This window comes from Heloderma suspectum, chromosome 3, assembly GCF_057233095.1.
Source record: "Heloderma suspectum isolate Gila_16-S chromosome 3, 16-S_ref, whole genome shotgun sequence".
NCBI classification, from domain to species: Eukaryota; Metazoa; Chordata; class Lepidosauria; order Squamata; family Helodermatidae; genus Heloderma; species Heloderma suspectum.
In genome coordinates, this window is record NC_139460.1 from 20,758,610 (window position 1) to 20,777,655 (window position 19,046).

The 19,046-nt window shown below is 43.7% G+C and overlaps 1 protein-coding gene across 2 annotated transcripts in view; it reads left to right on the forward strand.

Moving 5' to 3' along the window:
• DEUP1 (deuterosome assembly protein 1) overlaps window positions 1-19,046 on the forward strand; it is a 76,818-nt gene that overhangs the window by 29,745 nt on the left and 28,027 nt on the right. For both annotated transcript variants that reach the window (XM_084841612.1, XM_084841613.1), the window contains exons 8-10: window positions 8,767-8,912; window positions 11,940-12,045; window positions 12,932-13,129. In XM_084841612.1, the coding sequence (XP_084697738.1) occupies window positions 8,767-8,912; window positions 11,940-12,045; window positions 12,932-13,129 (450 nt within the window). The remainder of the gene's footprint in view (window positions 1-8,766; window positions 8,913-11,939; window positions 12,046-12,931; window positions 13,130-19,046) is intronic.

A 19,046-nucleotide genomic window follows, 5' to 3' on the forward strand; every position in this document is an offset into this window, starting at 1 on the left:
ACATTACTCTTGCTGAGTCCCTGATTTATACCATCTGTCTCTTCTGTTATTTCTGCAACTGTGTAAAATGTATACCAAAGACAGCTGTGCCTCCTGCCAGGTTTATAGCAAAAGGGTATTTGCTCAGCTGTTTTCTGTGGGGGGGGGGGGTTGGGGGGGAAGGAATGCACTTAGATACAATAGAAGGCACAGCAGAGGGAGAAGTAGTATCAACTGCCCCAAACAATGTCTGGATACAGATGGTGGAAGAGGCTGAGGCTGTAACTAGGTATTATTACCAACTCAGGGCTGCTGCCAGAAATAGCTATACATCTCTTCTTCCTTTCCTGTCCCCAATAATGTCTAGGGATACAAAACACGACATGACATATCACTGCATTGCAAACTCCCCCACTTCACTTTATTGGCTGCTGCTCCCAGTGTGGAAAGAGCTCACATAGTAGTAGCATTGTGTCATGTGTTCTGTATCAATAAAAATTATCTGGGAGGGGTGAGAGCAAGATGCGGGACTGCTCTAATATCACGTTCCAGCCTCAGAGACGAGTCCTCAATTCCTTATGGTGCATCCAACCAATTCTGCCAATATTCTCTGCCGTTCTCACTGTTTAGAACGAGGGCGGGAAATGTGTAGCCTTCCAAGTGTTGGTGGACTACAACTCCCATCAGCCAGCTTAGTAAGGAATGATGGGAGTTGCACACAGTAGTCATCACTGGTTTAGAAACACCCCTTTCCCACAAAACCACATTTCAAGATATTACATCCCTGATTGTGTCTCACATATAGGGCTTAACAACCCTAGCATTATGTGCAAACCCACCAGTGCCTTTTGATTGATAGCTTGCAGCTTTCCATCTGGAAGCACCCTAACGTTGAGGAGAATCCAGACATGTCCCTTCAAGAAAGCACTATAGATTCCACTTAGGTGGTGGTAGATTCATAAATGTTTTAAATAAATACCAAAATCTCATTTTCCCATAACTCAAAACACATTATTTATCACTGCTATTGTCATAATTTGTACAGTGCAAATGTCACTATTAACCTCTATCTGTGATATTGACAAGCATAGAATCTTCCCCCTACCATGCCTGCATCATTTTATAATCTTTCAAAAAGTATATGCTGTCTGTTATTCATTCAGAGGCCCATTCTGTGTACCACAGATATCCTTTAAAAACCAAAGTGGCAAATACTGGCAAGGATACCCCCCGCCCCGCTCCAAGCTTTTATTTGCCTCTATGAATAGGAATTCTTCTTTTTTTTTACAAGATGAGAAAGTAAGCTACAACTTCTACATTTGACTCCAGACGCAGACTCTAACATTTCAAATACTGCAAGGTATAAGATGGATCAAAAGCGTTAGTGAAACCTCACTGAAGCTCTCATAGGGTAGGCTGACCTGGGGTGGCAGTATTCCAGGGCCTCCAGATGAATCAAGAAAAATATCTAGGGAGAACACAGTCCCACCTTCCAACAACAAAATCTGAGGCCCCCTCTTCCAGCTTTCCTGATTGCATCCCTTTTTCCTTCATTCTATACAAGCCCTTCCCTTCAGAACAAAGAAAACAGGTTGGAATTGGGAAAACGTTTGAAGAGAAAACCCCTGGCTGCACATGCACTAAGTTGGAGTAGAAGGGTAATTTTTGCCTGTGGCAGTAGAATACCCTGGACTGGCTTTGCTGATAGGGTGTGATCAGACATAGTTATTCCCCTTGGGATTGTATCTATGGAGAGTTCAAGAATGGGCCTTGGGCTTAAGTGCTCCCTCCTCCCTTCTTTCACAGTGGGAAGACATGAACAACCAGACATCCCACCTTTATATGATCTCCCGTAACCTTGTGAAATTGTTGTTGTTGTTCAGTCGTTCAGTCGTGTCTGACTCTTCGTGACCCCATGGACCATAGCACACCAGGCCTTCCTGTCCTGCGCTCTCTCCCGGAGCGTGCTCAAGTTCATATTCATTGCATCCGTGATGCTATCTAGCCATCTCATCCTCTGCCGTCCCCTTCTCCTTTGGCCTTCAGTCTTTCCCAGCATCAGGGTCTTTTCCAGAGAGTTTTCTCTTCGCATTAGGTGGCCAAAATATTTGAGCTTCAGCTTCAGTCTCTGTCCTTCCAATGAGCACTCAGGGTTGATTTCCTTTAGGATGGACTGATTTGACCTCCTTGCAGTCCAGGGGACTCGTAAGAGTCTTCTCCAGCACCACAGTTCGAAAGCATCAATTCTTCGGCGCTCAGCCTTCCTTATAGTCCAGCTCTCACAGCCATACATTACTACTGGGAAAACCATAGCTTTGATTAGACGGACCTTTGTCGGCAAGGTGATGTCTCTGCTTCTTACTATGCTGTCTAGGTTGGCCATAGCTTTCCTCCCAAGGAGCAAGCATCTTTTAATTTCATGGCTACAGTCACCGTCTGCGGTGATCTTGGAGCCCAAGAAAGTAAAATCTGTCACTGCTTCCATTTCTTCCCCTTCTATATGCCAGGAAGTGATAGGGCCAGATGCCATGATCTTAGTTTTTTTAATGTTGAGTTTCAAACCAGCTTTTGCACTCTCCTCTTTCACCCTCAACAAGAGGCTCTTTAGATCCTCTTCACTTTCTGCCATTAGGGTGGTATCGTCTGCATATCGGAGGTTGTTGATAATTCTCCCAGCAATCTTAATTCCGACCTCTGATTCATCCAACCCGGCATTTCTCATGATGTACTCTGCATATAAGTTAAATAAGCAGGGTGACAATATGCAGCCTTGTCGTACTCCTTTCCCAATTTTGAACCACTCGGTTGTTCCATGTCTGGTTCTTACTGTTGCTTCTTGACCCTGGTACAGGTTTCTCAGGAGACAGGTAAGGTGGTCTGGTACTCCCATCACTTTCAGAATTTGCCACAGTTTGTTGTGATTCACACAATCAAAGGCTTTAGTGTAGTCAATGAAGCAGAAATAGACGTTTTTCTGGAATTCTCTTGCTTTCTCCATGATGCAGCGAATGTTGGCGATTTGATCTCTAGTTCCTCTGCCTCTTCGAAATCCAGCTTGTACTTCTGGTAGTTCTCGGTTCGCATACTGCTGAAGCCTAGCTTGTAGGATTTTGAGCATCACCTTGCTGGCATGTGAAATGAGCACAATTGTGCGGTAGTTTGAACACTCTTTGGCCTTGCCCTTCTTTGGCATTGGAATGTAAACTGACCTTTTCCAGTCTTGCGGCCATTGTTTGAGTGTTCCAAATTTGTTGGCATATTGAATGCAGCACTTTAACAGCATCATCTTTTAGGATTTTAAATAGCTCAGCTGGAATACTGTCATCTCCGCTAGCTTTGTTGTTAGTAATGCTTCCTAAGGCCCACTTGACTTCACTCTCTAGGATGTCCGGCTCAAGTTCAGTGACCGCACTATCATGGCTATCAGGGACATTCAGATCTTTCCTGTATAGTTCTTCTGTGTATTCTTACCACCTCTCTTAATCTCATCTGCTTCTCTTAGGTCCCTGCCTTCTTTGTCCTTGATCATGCCCGTCTTTGCACAAAACATTCCCTTGAGATCTCCGATTTTCTTGAAGAGATCTCTAGTCTTTCCCATTCTGTTGTTTTCCTCGATTTCTTTGCATTGTTCATTTAAGAAGGCCTTCTTGTCTCTCCTTGCTATTCTCTGGAACTCTGCATTCAGTTGGCTATATCTTCCCTTTTCTCCCTTGCTTTTCGCTTCCCTTCTTTCCTCAGCTACTTGTAAAGCCTCATCAGACAGCCACTTGGCTTTCTTTCATTTCTTTTTCTTTGGGATGGATTTCCTTGCTGCCTCCCAAACAATGTTACGGACCTCCGTCCATAGTTCCTCAGGCAGTCTGTCTATCAGGTCTAATCCCTGAAATCTATTCCTCACCTCCACTGTGTATTCATAAGGGATATGATTTAGGTCATACCTGAATGGTTTAGTGGTTTTCCCTACATTCTTCAATTTAAGCCGAAATTTTGCAACAAGAAGCTCATGATCTGAGCCACAGTCAGCTCCTGGTCTTGTTTTGACTGACTGTATAGAGCTTCTCCATCTTTGGCTGCAAAGGACATAATCAATCTGATTTCGAAATTGACCATCTGGTGATGTCCACGTGTAGAGTCGTCTCTTGTGCTGTTGGAAAAGAGTGTTTGCTATGATCAGCGTGTTCTCTTGGCAAAACTCTATTAGCCTTTGTCCTGCTTCATTTTGTACACCAAGGCCATGCCTGCCTGTTATCCCAGTGATTTCTTGACTTCCTACTTTAGCATTCCAATCCCCTATGATGAAGAGGACATCTTTTTTTGGTGTTAGTTCTAGAAGGTGTTGTAGGTCTTCATAGAACCGATCAACCTCAGCTTCTTCGGCATCAGTGGTTGGGGCACAGACTTGAATTACTGTGATGTTGAATGGTTTGCCTTGGATTCGTACTGAAATCATTCTATCATTTTTAAGATTGTACCCCAGTACTGCTTTTCCCACCCTTTTGTTGACTATGAGTGCTACTCCATTTCTTCTAAGGGATTCTTGCCCACAATAGTAGATATGATGGTCACCTGAATTAAATTCGCCCATGCCTGTCCATTTTAGTTCGCTGATTCCCAAGATGTCTATGTTCAATCTTGCCATCTCATGTTTGACCACCTCCAGCTTACCTTGATTCATTGATCTGACATTCCAGGTTCCTAAACAATATTGTTCTTTACAGCATCGGATTTTCTTTTCACCACCAGACACATCCACAGCTGAGTGTCCTTTAAAGAGGCATATATATTTTTTCTAAACATATTCATAAAAACAGTTTTTAACTGTTTCAAATTGTTTTTAAATTTTGTGTATTAATGTTTTTATATTATGTTTTTGTTATGTTGTATTTTGGGGTTGTAAGTTTTGTGAACCACCAAGAGAGCTTTAGAAATGCTGTAGAAATGAAATCAATAAAATGAAATGAATCCTGGGTAGGATGTTCAGATGAAAAAGAAGACAGGGTTCCTGCCCCTTTAATAGCTGTGTAGAAGATGGAATTTCAGCAGGTGTAGCTTCCCTCTTCTACACAAATATTAAAGATGTGGGAGCCCTGCCCTCTTTTTCACCTGGCCACCCTACAAGGGATGGAGTTTCCTGAGTTATGCTTCTGTGCAGCTCCCTTATGTTTGGGTGGGGCTTGGTCAAAGCTCCATTGAACTGTAGAAGGGCAGAGGTCAATGGATTGAGTCTTCGTTAATTTGCATGAAGGATGCGTAGTGGGTTCATTCAGTGTAGTTAATTCCTTCCACCTTCAGCCAGACAGATCGCATTCCAGAGTTTCAAGAACGAGCTCCAAAAAGTCTCTCTGTCTCAAGGTACTTGTTTTCAATGTTTGCAGTGGATCATTTTTGGAGTTATGAGTCACCATGACCAATTTGGCAGCTTTTAGAAGTTTGGCATTTAGGTATGAAATGTACTCAAATAAATGGAAGCAATAACTCCCACACTTACATATTCTGAACTTCTAATACTGAAATCTGTAACCTTTATTTAATGTTGATGGATGATGGTATGATTTTGTTTGTCACTGTCATATGCTATGGCTTGCATTGTGGATAATGCTGTTGTCACTTATAGCAATATAATACCATGCGTTCTGGATCCTTTGCCCTTCCTGGCTTATAAAAGCGGGGGGGGGGGGGACAGGACAAGACAAGACAAGACTGGCTGAGTGGGTAAAGGTAGTGGTGAATGCCTCTTTTTGGCAAGGTGTGATTCCATCTTGCCTAAAAGATGCAGTGATAAGACGTTTGTAAAAAAACAAAACCCTCTCTAAATCCCACTGCATTGGATAATTCCTGGCCCATCTCCAATATTCCATTCTTGGGCAAGGTGCTAGAGTGTGTGGTGGCTTCTCGGCCTGGGGGATTTCTGGCTGAAACAGATTATCTCGATCCATTTCAATCTGGTTTCAGGCCTGGTTATGGGACAGGGACTTTGGTCACCTTGTTGGATGAACTACACCAGGCACTGGACAGGGGGAGTGTGGCCCTGTTGGTTCTGCTGGACCTCTTGACAGCTTTCGATACTATTGGCGATGGTATCCTTCTGCAGCATCTGTCTGAGATGGGACTGGGAGGCACTTATACAGTGGCTCCGGTCCTTCTTGGAGGGGTGATCTCCGAAGGTGGTGCTGCAGGATTCCTGTTCAAGACTGTGGCTGCTGGCCCTTGGTGTCCCTCAGGGTTCCATCTTATCCCCCTAGCTATTTAACAAATACATGAAACTACTGGGAGAGATTGTCCAGAGTTTGGGGGTTTGGTCCCAGCAGTATGAAGATGACACCCAACTCTATCCTTTATTTATTTTATTTATTTATTATTGCATTTATATCCCACCTTTTTTCCTCTTGCAAGGAACCCAAGGCGGCTTACATTATCCTCCTCCTCTCCATTTTATCCTCACAACAACAACCCTGTGAGGTAGGTTGGGCTGAGAGTGTGTGACTGGCCCAAAGTCACCCAATGAGCTTCCATGGCCAAGTGGGGACTAGAACCCGGATCTCCCGGCTCCCAGTCCAGCACTCTTGCCACTACACCACACTGGCTCTTCCTTTGCCTGTATGTTGTACCAGCAAGCAGCACATTGTAACTGAGCCTTAAGTATGGTTTTGGCTTTCTTTAGGCTGGGTAGCTCCACCCCTGTATTGACTGAGGCCTTCTCCCTTAAAGGGGCCTATCCTTTCCTTCTAAATCCAAGGGAGCTGTTCTAGTTCTAAATCTTATGTCTGATGTCAGTAATGGACTGGATGAGGGCAAACAAATTGAAGCTTAATCCAGACAAGACAGAGGTGCTTTTGGTCAGTCGAAAGACAGATCAGGAAATAGGGATACAACATGTGCTAGATGGGGTTAAACTCTCCCTGAAGACTCAGGCTCCCAGTTTGGGTGTACTTCTAGGCTCAGCCCTGAACCTGGATGCCTAGGTTCTGGCAGTGGCCAGGATTGCCAGTAGCCAGCTTTGGCTATTGGGTGGTACAGAAATGTAATAAATAAATAAACAAACAAGCCTATTCCTAGAGATGTCTGATGGTCACGCATGCCTTAGTTACATCCCCAGACGGGGACTACTATAACGCACTCTACATGGGGCTGCCTTTGAAAACTGTTTAGAAACCAGCTGGTCCAGAATGGTGCAGCCAGGCCAGTTACACAGATCATGTGACTCCCTTGCTACAGCAGCTTCACTGTCTGTTTCTGGGTATAATTCAAAGTCGTGGTTATGACCTATAAAGCCCTATATGTCTTGGGATCAGGCTAACTGAAAGACCACCTTCTCCCATACAAGCTTGCCTAGGTCTTAAGATCTTCAGGAGAGGCCATTCTTTCAACACCACTGCCTTCAGTGGCACATTTGATGTCAACGTGAGAGATGGCATTTGTGGTGGCCGCTTCCAGGCTGTGGAAGCTCAAAATGCTTAACCAACATGGCTTAGCATTATGTCAGAACAGGGGCTTAATGCATTTCTGTTTGGGAGATGGGTTATCTACATTAAAGACTTAAACTGGTTTCATTGTTATTCTCTCTTCCCAGAAAACCATGGGAACTGTAGATCTGTGAGCATCAGCTCACGTGCCCTGTTGCAATGAAGGCCTAGTGTCATTGTTCACAATTAATAAGGTCCAGTTCACAGCCAGGACTCAGGTTCAGAGCATTCTGATCAAGCAGAAGTCAGAAAGACAGGAAATAGAGCACCACAGAGAGCTGTGAGTGATGCTGGGGCTGGAAGCCAAACAAGCTTGCCTGTATGTTGTACCAGCAAGCAGCACATTGTAACTGAGCCTTAAGTATGGTTTTGGCTTTCTTTAGGCTGGGTAGCTCCACCCCCGTATTGACTGAGGCCTTCTCCCTTAAAGGGGCCTAGTCTGTTTCAGTAACTTAGGGCTGCAACGGCATGGAGGTGCTATGGCATGGTAGTATTTTCATGGCTGGAGCTCTAAGAATCTGAGGATAGCAGTGCAACCTCTTCTGGACACAGAAGCTGGTCCCTGGGGCCTCCTGGGGAACTAAGTCCTAAAGGGGTGGAAATTTCATAATGTTGTTTTATAACCAAGCCCTTTCCCTGATCTGTTAACTCAGGGCCTCATCCTCTGAGGATAAGGAGTCAGGATCCTGGACCATGACAGCGAGGGAAGACTAGGGATTTGTAGCAGAGAATTCTCAACACCCTCACCAAACTGCAATTCCTAGGATTCTTATGGAGAAGTCATAACAGTTAAACTGGTTTTAAACCAATATACATTTGTAGTGTAGATATGTGAGTTGGGTGTTGAATGTAACAGGTGAGAAGTAATCTTTCTGAGAAACTTTTCAAAACAAGTCCTAAGGTTAACTCCACCTGGATTGTGGCCAATTTCTGTGCATACCAAAACATTGTTCCTATGGTCATGACATAGGTTTTTAATGCCATGCTGTTCTAACAGCCCAATCCTGTGTGAACTTCCTTAGAAGGAAGTCATATTTCATTCTATGGGATTACTTCCAGGTGAGTGTGTATAGGATTGAATACTTAATTGTTTTATTTCCAAGTGACATTTCTGCTGGGAGAGGCTTGCAAGTGAAAATCTTATCAAAAAGAGGCGAAGAGTGGGATGAAATTTAAAGTTGTTTTTCAAATAAATGAAGCTTCTTACATTCCATAGAACATAAGAATTAGTGTACACACCAGAGTTCTTAATATATCTGTAGAGGCATGGTGTCAAGCTATCATTGAATAAGCTATTTTGAATATGCTCTTTGGATCTGTTTAGAACATTGAAGCCAGGCTTATAGAAGTGAAGAATGAACTGCAGTCACGCGAGGATCTCTTGAATATGGTGGAACTGGAATGCCAACAGTTGCGTAAAGAAGTAGCCAGAATTGAAGAGTATAAAAATAAGGAAGAAAATCAAGTGAAGTATGTTTTAGAAATATAGGTCTGGGCTGTGGGAGTTAATTTTATTTATTTATTACATTTCTATACCACCCAATAGCCAAAGCTCTCTGAGCAGTTTACAAAGATTAGATGATTACAAAGTTGATGATTTGGGACTTGATGTACAATCAATATGTCAGTAAATGCCACTCAGTTCAATGTTACTTATTCATAAGTAATTGTACATAGCATCCTAGCCTTAGTTACTTTTTCACTGCATCCGGTAGATCTAAAGTGTGATCCAGAGAAATTTTAAGTACAGTATTACAGTTACTAAAATAAATAAAGGCAAACTACATTCACTTCAGTGGGATTTTTCTTTTGCTGAACTGCACCTTTGGTGTATTAAGTAATATGATAGAATAGAATTTCAACTTATTTTCCATCTTTGGAGCAATATTCAAATTGTATGAAAAGCAGCTATAACTGGGGAAACACATATTTTGCATGCAGAAGGTCCCAGGTTCAGTCTTTGGCATCTCCAGTAAAAGGATCTCAGGTGACAGGGCCGAGAGAGGGCCCTGCTGAAATACTGGGTGAGTGGCAGTTCTCTGTTCTCTGCCAGAACAGACAATAGCAGCCTGGATGTACCAGTCATAGAATCGTAGAATAGTAGGGTTGGAAGGGGCCTACAAGGCCATCGAGTCCAACCCTCTGCTCAATGCAGGAATCCAAGTCAGAGCATCCCTGACAGACGGCTGTCCAGCCTCATCTTGAATGCCTCCAGTGTGGGAGAGCCCACCACCTCCCTAGGGAATTGGTTCCATTGTCGTATTGCTCTAACAGTCAGGAAGTTTTTCCTGCTGTTCAGCTGGAATCTGGCTTCCTGTCACTTGAGCCCATTATTCCGTGTCCTGCACTCTGGGATGATTGAGAAGTCGTCTGATTCAGTATAAGCCAGCTACATATGTCCGAAATTTAACAATAGCTACATGCTTAGCAAGATCAATTTTACTGTATTCATATAATAGGTGTGGGAAGTTCATGTCCTGTTGAATTGTAGGGGAAACCCCACTGAAGTGAATGGGAGGTGGAGCTCAAGAATGGGAGCAAGGGAATTTCATAATGGATTGTTCCTATTACTCTTTTGATTCTCATACTTTTTAAATAAAAAGGAGTAGCTAACCTTTGTTTATAGTATGATTTCAAATATGGGGTTGGGTGGGGGAGCTTTCATCAAAAAGGTCCCTGAATGTTGTGTCTGTGGGCAGTCAAACAGATGTATTTATATCACATATTTTGTTAGATAGTATGTGAGATAATGAATCATAGGAGGAGTTTGATATCATGCAGACAACTGGGGTCTTCAAGGATTCAGGCGGGCATTTGGGGTGGGTTAGGGTATTTTTAAATAATGTTTAATGTGTAATTTTACTGTTTTAAATTGTACTTCTGTGCATCACCCAGAGTGGCCGGGTGACTGGCCAGATGGGCAATTAAGAAATTTAATAAATAAATAAAATAAAAAATTCAGGCTTGAAATAATGCGCTGCTGACCAACGCTGTTTAATTTTGCCTTTTTTTGCTCACATCAAGACAGTGTGCTTACAAGCGCAGGCTTTGTACTATACGCTTGATGTTTCTCCCTCATGGTAGAATGCCTAGTGAGCCAGAGACTTTTCCATAGCCTGGGTCATCCTCAGGGATCAGTATTGTCAAACACCTGTTGGAGCTCATGACCCAACAAAGAGCCTGCTGCTGACACCTGAAGACCCCAGCCACTGCTGCTGCTCCTCGTTACTGCTGCTGCCTGTTGACCTGTCCTCTATGGATAAATTATGGAGCAAGGAGAAAGCACAGCAGCCACTGCTTATCCTTCCAGCACTAGACACTGCTGCAGATTGGTCCAACGCGGAAAGGGTAAATGGATGGCCAAGAGTGAGGCAAAGGTGGGCCCATGGAGGGCTTGCCGCAGAACTTCCCAAAACCAGGAGCAGGCACTGTCCACAGCTTTCTGAAATGTGTTGCAAAGCTTCATTACTTAAGCCAAGCAGGTGTTACAAAGTGTGCAGTACAATCCTATATGTGTTGACTTGGGCATCAGTCCTGCTACGCTCAGTGGGACTTACAGTGCAGTCCCGTGCCTGTTTACTCAGAAGTAAGTCTTACTGTGTTCAGTAGGGTTTCTCCCTAATCGATGGGTTCTGGATTGTAGCCTTAGTCCCAGGTATGGATGTATAAGATTGCAGCCTTAATTTTTCCCTATCGTCTCTAATATTTTACTTCTAAAATTTAGACAATACACCTTAGCCTAGTGATTCCAAAACCACTGGTGACCAAAACACACTTTCTTTCTGAATTAAAATGGGGGGGCTTTTTTTATGCCCAAAATGGTTTAGCACAGTGAAATTACCCAGCCTCAGAGGAGCTCACCCCCTGTTGTTTCAGCATGAGTCCACTCATTTGGGTGTGGCACCTGTCCTGACTGGAATGTCTGCCTTACAGGAGCCTTTCATTGTTCCCAGTTAATTTAATTCTCATGGCACACTAGCATGTGCCATCACAGTTTGGGAATTACTGCCTTAGCCAAAAAGACTTGTGTGGTGGTTTACAAATATAATGTAATATATTCCATACAATTAAAAAATAGCCATAAAACCCAATAAATAAAACTTGCATCATAAAAACAGAATGGGTACTGAATTTTAGCATTCACCATCCCAAGTCAGGTTTGTTTTCTCTTATAACACAAGAAAACATTAGATGTACTTCTACATTATGGATACAGTCCCATGATTTGTCAATAAATGAGAAAGGAGATCATGAGAGGAAATCTGAAGCACAGCAACTACTCTAGGAGTAAACACGTATGCCGTAATCCCAGAAACTGGAGGTTATAAGAACAATTCCCAGTAGACTTGCTTATAAGAAGAAGTTCCCTACATTTTCTTTCTTTCTATGAAGTAGATACTCTCTATTTTGATATTTTTTTTGTTTACTTTGGCTTATTTGGATTTTTTTAAAAGGGAGAACCTGAGCTTGTAATATTTTAATTCCTCTTTTTTAAAGGCTTCAGTCAGCTTATGCACAATGTGTTAAGGACTTGGAAGTAAAGAAAGCTCAAACACTTGCTTTGGAACAGCAGCAGGAAAATCAACAGAAAGAGTTAAATCAGGTATTTTCTCTTACAAATATTCTAATCATTACAAATCTTCTTTTATGGGACACAGTTAAGGCAAAATTATGACCCAAGCTATGAAAGCACACTGGAGCATGTTGGAGTAATCAGGAAAGCAATATCTGATTGTTTCAGTTGCACATTCTTAGGCTTGTGGGATCTTAGGAGTGTTAACCTAAAGGCATTACAGAAAAAAGTGGGTTTTGAGGAGAGATTTGAAGGAAGTAAGGTGGCATCATGCAGGTATTCTGGGAGGCAGTTCTGAGCATACAGAGCAACAAAGGCAAAATCTTTTGTGGGAGCAGATCTTTGGATGTTGGAGGAGCTGGAGGAGTGAAGGTCACAGGCAGGGATGTATCAGGATATAAGAGAGGACAGATAAACGGGGCAAGGCTATTGAGGGATTTGAAGGTAAAGTGGCCTTCATGTCATTGGGTCCCCAGTGGGTGTGTTGGAAAGATGATCCTGCAATTACATCACCAAGAACCAACTTTGCTCCATGTGGGCCTTCTCCCATTGGAGAAGCCACTTCACCTGCCCCATGCCTTCTCCCACTGGGGAGAAGACAGAGGGCAGGCAACGCCGATGCAGCTGAGCTGGCAGCTGGAGGAGTGCCCCTCCAGCCCCCTGCTCAATCAGGTGGCTTCACCAAAGCAGTGCCTTCCCCAGTGGCTTGAGGAAGCAGCTCCACGGGTGAAGTGTCCTAGACTGACTGGTGGCTGGAGGATTGTAAGACTTTTTAAACCTCTCTGCTACCGCTAGTATGGTTGGAAGGGTTGGTGTATTGGAAACAGAGCGCCCCAAAAGTCAGTGGTAGGTGATGAATGATACAATCTGAAATGGTGGCTCTCATTCTTTCCTTTTTGGGCCACATTTGCTGCAGATAAGAGACCATCTTTATCAGGAAGAACAGTCCCATCGCTCTGAGGTGGAAAGAATGAGAACAGAAATCTCTGATCTGACAGAAGAGCTTCATCAGAAGGAGATTACTATAGCAACTATCATGGAGAAAGCTGTTCTACTGGAAAGGCAGTTACAAATGGAGTTAGAGATAAAAGAGAAAATGTTAGGAAAACAACAGGTATGCAAACAGAATAAAAAGTGGCACAGGTCATTTGGTCATTACAGAGATTAGCACCTACTGATGTCTAAGAGAGCTATTACCTCACAGAATATAAGAGGGGGAAAAATAACCTGACAAAGGCAGGAAATAAGACAATTTGGAATAACACTAATCTTACCAAATCATACAGGACCAAATAATCAGAACTTTGTATCATTACAATACATGAAAAGCTTTCCAGCAGTCCTGCCTACATTTCTTCCTATATCTGTGTGATTTCTTAGCAGTTTTCTTTTCTAATGAGCATAACTTTCCTAAAGTTCATGTTAAGGTTATCTGGGCACAGCACAGCTTGTTGTTAACATTATACTAATAAGTAGTTGTTAAAATGTTACCGTCATTCCTGAAGTGCACCATTTGAAATTGTGGGGAGCAGAAGGAGGCGCTGAATGTTTGAATGCTCCCCTATGGAAAAACAAAAGCAAAAAAGTGGGGGAAGGCTTCACAAAAAGCTTGTACTTTGAGGAGAAGTGTAAATCCTTCCTATCTGACATGGTGGTTTTCCATGTGGGGAGGGGTTATTTTACACCGGTCAACATTTAAATGCGATTTCCCAAATGCACTCTGAAGTGCTGCTGAAGTGCTATTTTGGCACATTTGAGATTCCCCTCACAGGCATGTTTGGCAAGGTGGGAGGTGCTACAGCATAGCGTGATCCCACACTGCAGGAGAACATGCATGATGCTTCCAGACAGAGGTCTTGTAGCACTAGAAACCGGAAGGCACTATGCAGCTGTTAGGTCTTTTTCCCCTTAATTTTCTGGATTAAGGAAGAAGACAGAAGAAGTGGTTAAAAAAAAACATGGGAGGGTCTTGAGTAGAAGATGACAGTATCTGGACTGCCCATAAACTTCTGTGAATGAGGCAGGGTGATGGTGCCATAAAAGCCTCATCCGGAAGGAGCCTACATAACCTGATCACATGGGCTGGGTCAGTCACATTATTCACACACACTGCACTCTGCAGTGTGAGATTACACCATGCTGAAGCAGCCCTCGTGTGGACAGCGCCTGAATCCGCTTTGAAAAAGGGGATAGGAAATTAGGACATATATAGTACAAGGCATCTTATAAGTTCATTATGTTTATAATATGGACAAGGTTGCTTTGTAAAGTAGCAGCAGAATGGCTACTCATGTTGCCTAGCAAAAATTGTTACTTTGCACACCACCCTATATTGGGACATTACTTGATTAGAAATTACAGAACGTCTGGGGTTGAAGATGTTACATAAACCTTTTCTACTTGATACTTTTAGGGTGATTACTTCATGTCTCCTTGGAAAATATAAGGTGTAGCAATATGGTTCTTGATCTTAAAGCAATAAATTAATCTGTTAGAATGATGTACTCCAGAGAATAGTTTAAACTGCCTAGTAAGGCTTCCAGTTGGAGCTTTTCAAATCTCTGATAAACTTCCTCCCATTCCATCTTTAGCCACAAACCCCAAGTTCTGTGATTTGGTGTGTATTTTGCAATTTGGGCAGCTTACGTAAATAATACTTCATTTGCATGCATCCATAATGCAAACAGTTGCATTATTTCTTTGGGTATTTCTTTCCCAGAATTTGGAATATTGTGTTTGTACTTTTTGGGGTGGGAACTGGGAAAGAAGTGTTGTGGGGCAGGTGAGGTTGGGTGGGTGGGTGAAATTCTGGGTGGTGCAGAACGCAGCGGCCTGCCTGATTAAAGGCAGCCATCGGCAAGACCACATCACTCCAGTGCTGAAGGAGTTGCACTGGTTACCAGTTGTTTTCTGGGCTCAATTCAAGGTGTTGGCATTGTCCTTTAAAATCCTATATAGTTCTGGCCCAGTCTATCTTAAGGAGCACCTCCAACAACACCAGGGACACTGCTCAACGAGATCAGCCTCGCAAGGCCTTCTGTCTGTCCCATCAGCCAAGACAGCTAGGCTGGTGAGGACTAGGGAAAGGGCCTTTTCTGTGGTGGCCCCCACTCTGTGGAATTCCCTCCCTAGTGACCTCCACCATGCTCCCTCTTTGATGAGCTTCTGCCTGGCTTTGAAAACCTGACTGTTCAGGCAGCCATTTGGGGTAGGTTAGGATTTTTTAGAGCAATGTTGTTTTGTTCAGTTGATTATGCAAATGTGTTGTATTTTGTGTTGTTATTTGTACTGTATGCCACCTGGAGCGGCAGGGTAGTTGGCCAGATGGGTGGCTAATAAATCTAATAAATAAATAAATGGGTATATAAAGTCTGTTAGACAGAGAAAGGGTCTCCCTGGTGATTGTAAGATCATAAGAGTTTACCAAAAGGCCATTAAGTTCAACCCTTCTGTGCCAAAGAGGTGGGTGGAGGAAGTTAAGCACAGTACTCCCAGCAGCTGTGTGGGCAGGAAGCTTCAGTCTGTTTCCCACCTCCCAACTGAGCAGAGCGGAGCAGAGCAGAGCAAGCTGCTCCAGCTGGTCCAGGGACTACAGAAGCAAGCAAGCTCCCAGAGAGCAAGTGACCAGAGCAAGCAGACAGGGGGAGCAAACAGGAGTTGGTCAGGGGAGTTCAGCAGGGGAAGTCAAGGGGGAGGCCCCTAACAATTTTTTTTCTTTATTAACAAACTTTTTTTTTTCATTTATTTGTCTTGTAAGACACACTTCCACACCAGTGGGACTCTGCTTTTAACCTCTATTGAGTAGAGGAGCAGGGACAGGCTAGTCTAGAACAATCAGAAAGCTAGACACAAAAAGGGAAAAGAGGCTATGGAAGGACAAGACTCTCCAGTGGTGGTGACCTGCATGGTGTGTGCAATGTTTGTTTTCTTGCCTGAGAACAACATGGCCTACACCTGCAACAAGTGCAAGTTGATCACGCTGCTGGAAGAAAAAGTAAGTGGACTGGAGCGGCGACTGTCGACCATCCGGGGAATAAGAGAACACAAAGAGTTCTTGGACAGAATGGGGGAACTACAGCAGCAAAGTGAAGACCAGAAGCTTAAAGAGCAACAGCATGCTGAGGCAGAAGTGGGAAATGCTGAGGTGAGGAAAAATGGAGTAGAGGATACTCCTTGGAAAAGGGTGACAGGAGAAGAAGAACTAGACGCCACTCTGCACCAGTGGAAGCAGTGGAGCTGTGGAACCAATTCCAGGTACTTGAGGATGAGACTGGAGGACAGCCTGCAGAGGAAGAATCACAGGGGAACCTACATGAGAGTGAGCAAAAGGCTGAAGGTCAGTCAAGGAGAGACGATGAAACCCAGGCTTACAACAACAAGAAGAGTAGTAGTAGTGGGAGACTCCTTGCTGCGTGGGATCGAAACCCAAGTATGTCACGAAGACCCGTGGACTCACCAGGCATGTTGTCTCCCGGGAGGATGGATTAGAGACATGACTGAAAGGTTGCCTGCACTCATAAAGCCCACTGACAGGTTTCCCTTTCTTCTCATCCATGTGGGAACAAATGATACCACCAAGCGGAGCTACAAAGAAATCACGTCAGACTTTGAAGCTTTGGGAAGGAAACTCAAGAACTTTGGGGCCCAGATAGTTTTCTCATCCATACTTCCAGTAGTTAGAAGAGAGCTAGAAAGGGAAAGAAAAATACTCCGGGTGAATGACTGGCTACAAAGGTGGTACCAACATGAGAGATTTGGATTCTGGGACCACGGGCTATACTTCCTGGAAGATGGGCTGTTGGCAAGGGACTGGTTGCACCTCACAAAGGCTGGGAAGAATGTGTTTGGCCACAGCATGAAGAACTTCATCAGGAGGGCTTTAAACTGAATCCTACGGGGAAGGGAGATGTAAAGTTGGGGGTAACAATGGACAAAGGCTCATGCAGCACAACGGAGAGAACAGCTCTAATAGCGCCCAATAATAGTCTTCAGACACATGTAGGAAGAAAGCCAGACTATGAAGCACATGGTCTTCGATGTCTATATACTAATGCCCAGAGTATGGGAAACAGACAGAATGAACTAGAACTCTTAATACAGGAGGGAAATTGTGATTTGATAGGTGTAACTGAAACTTGGTGGGATGACTCCCATGACCGGAATGCAGCAATTGAAGGATAGAACTTGTTCAAAAAGAACAGGAGGAACAGAAAGGGAGGTGGGGTTGCACTGTATGTGAAAAATACATATCTCTGCACAGAAATACAGGAGGATGAGCTTGGTGGCCCCATCGAGAGCATCTGGATCAAAATAAATGGAGCGAAGAATAAAAGGAACTTGGTGGTCAGAGTCTACTACTGGCCACCCAATCAAGAAGAAGACCAGGATGAAACTTTTGAAAAGCAAATAGCCAATGTTTTAAGGAAGCATGATGTAGTAGTAATTGTTGTTCAGTCGTTCAGTCGTGTCCGACTCTTCATGACCCCATGGACCATAGCACGCCAGGCCTTCCTGTCCTGCGCTCTCTCCCGGAGTGTGCTCAAGTTCATATTCATTGCATCGATGATGCTATCTAGCCATCGTAGTAGTAATGGGGGACTTCAATTTCCCTGATATTTGTTGGGAGGCAAATTCTACAAAACATGGCCCCTCCAGGAAATTCCTGACTTGTGTGGCAGATAACTTCCTCCTACAGAAAGTAGAGGAACGAACTAGAGGATCGGCTATCCTTGACTTGATCCTAACCAACAGAGATGACTTAGTGGATAAAGTAGCAGTTACAGGAACTCCGGCGGAAAGCGACCATGATGTACTTGAGTTCTTGGTTCTAAGGGAAGCAAAAGCTGAGTGTAGTCTAACGTGTACCCTGAATTTTAGGAAAGCTGATTTTAATAAACTCAGAACAATGATCAGTAAGGTCCCATGGCAAGCGACGCTAACGAGAAAAGGAGTCCAAAATGGGTGGGAGCTTTTAAAAAAGGAAATTCTCAAGGCACAATCACAAACAATTCCAACAAGAAGAAAAGGTGGAAGACAACAGAAGAAGCCAAAGTGGCTTCATAAAAACTTAGAGATGACCTAAAAACAAAAAAGGACACATATAGGAAGTGGAAAGAAGGCCAAGCAACAAAGGAAGAGTACTGGCAGGTAGCACAGAATTGCAGGGATGGTGTCAGGAAGGCTAAAGCTGGGAACGAGCTGAGGTTAGCGAGGGATGCTAAAAGCAACAAAAAGGCAGCGATAGGCATATGGTCAAGGAACACCTAATTACTTTGAATGAGTTCAAATCTCCAGGGCCAGATGAACTGCATCCTAGAGTAATAAAGGAAGTGGCAGAAGAACTCTCAGAACCGCTGTCTATTCTCTTTGAGAAATCATGGAGGATGGGTGAAGTGTCAGATGACTGGAGGAGGGCTAATGTTGTCCCTATCTTCAAAAAGGGTAAAAAGGAGGAACCTGGGAACTACAGACCAGTCAGTCTGATATCAGTCCCTGGGAAAATTCTGGAGGAGATGATCAAGCAATCAGCCTGTAAGCACCTTGAAAACAATGCAGTGATTACTCAAAGCCAACATGGATTTGTCAAGAACATATCCTGCCAGACAAATCTGATCTCATTTTTTGATCAGGTCACCTCCCTTGTGAACCGTGGGAATGCTGTAGACATAATATACCTCGACTTCAGCAAAGCTTTTGACAAAGTGCCCCATGACATCCTGATGAGCAAACTAGCTCAAAGTGGGCTAGATGAAACAACGATCCGGTGGATCCACAGTTGGCTACAGAATCGGACTCAAAGAGTGCTTATCAATGGGACCTTCTCAAACTGGGGAGAGGTAACGACTGGGGTACCGCAGGGCTCAGTCCTGGGCCCAGTGCTCTTCAACATTTTTATGAACGACTTGGAGGAGGAGGTGCAGGGAATGCTGATCAGATTTACGGATGACACAAAATTGGGCGGGATAGCTAATACTTTGGAAGACAGAAACAAAATTCAAAGTGATCTGGATAGACTGGAGCGCTGGGCAGAA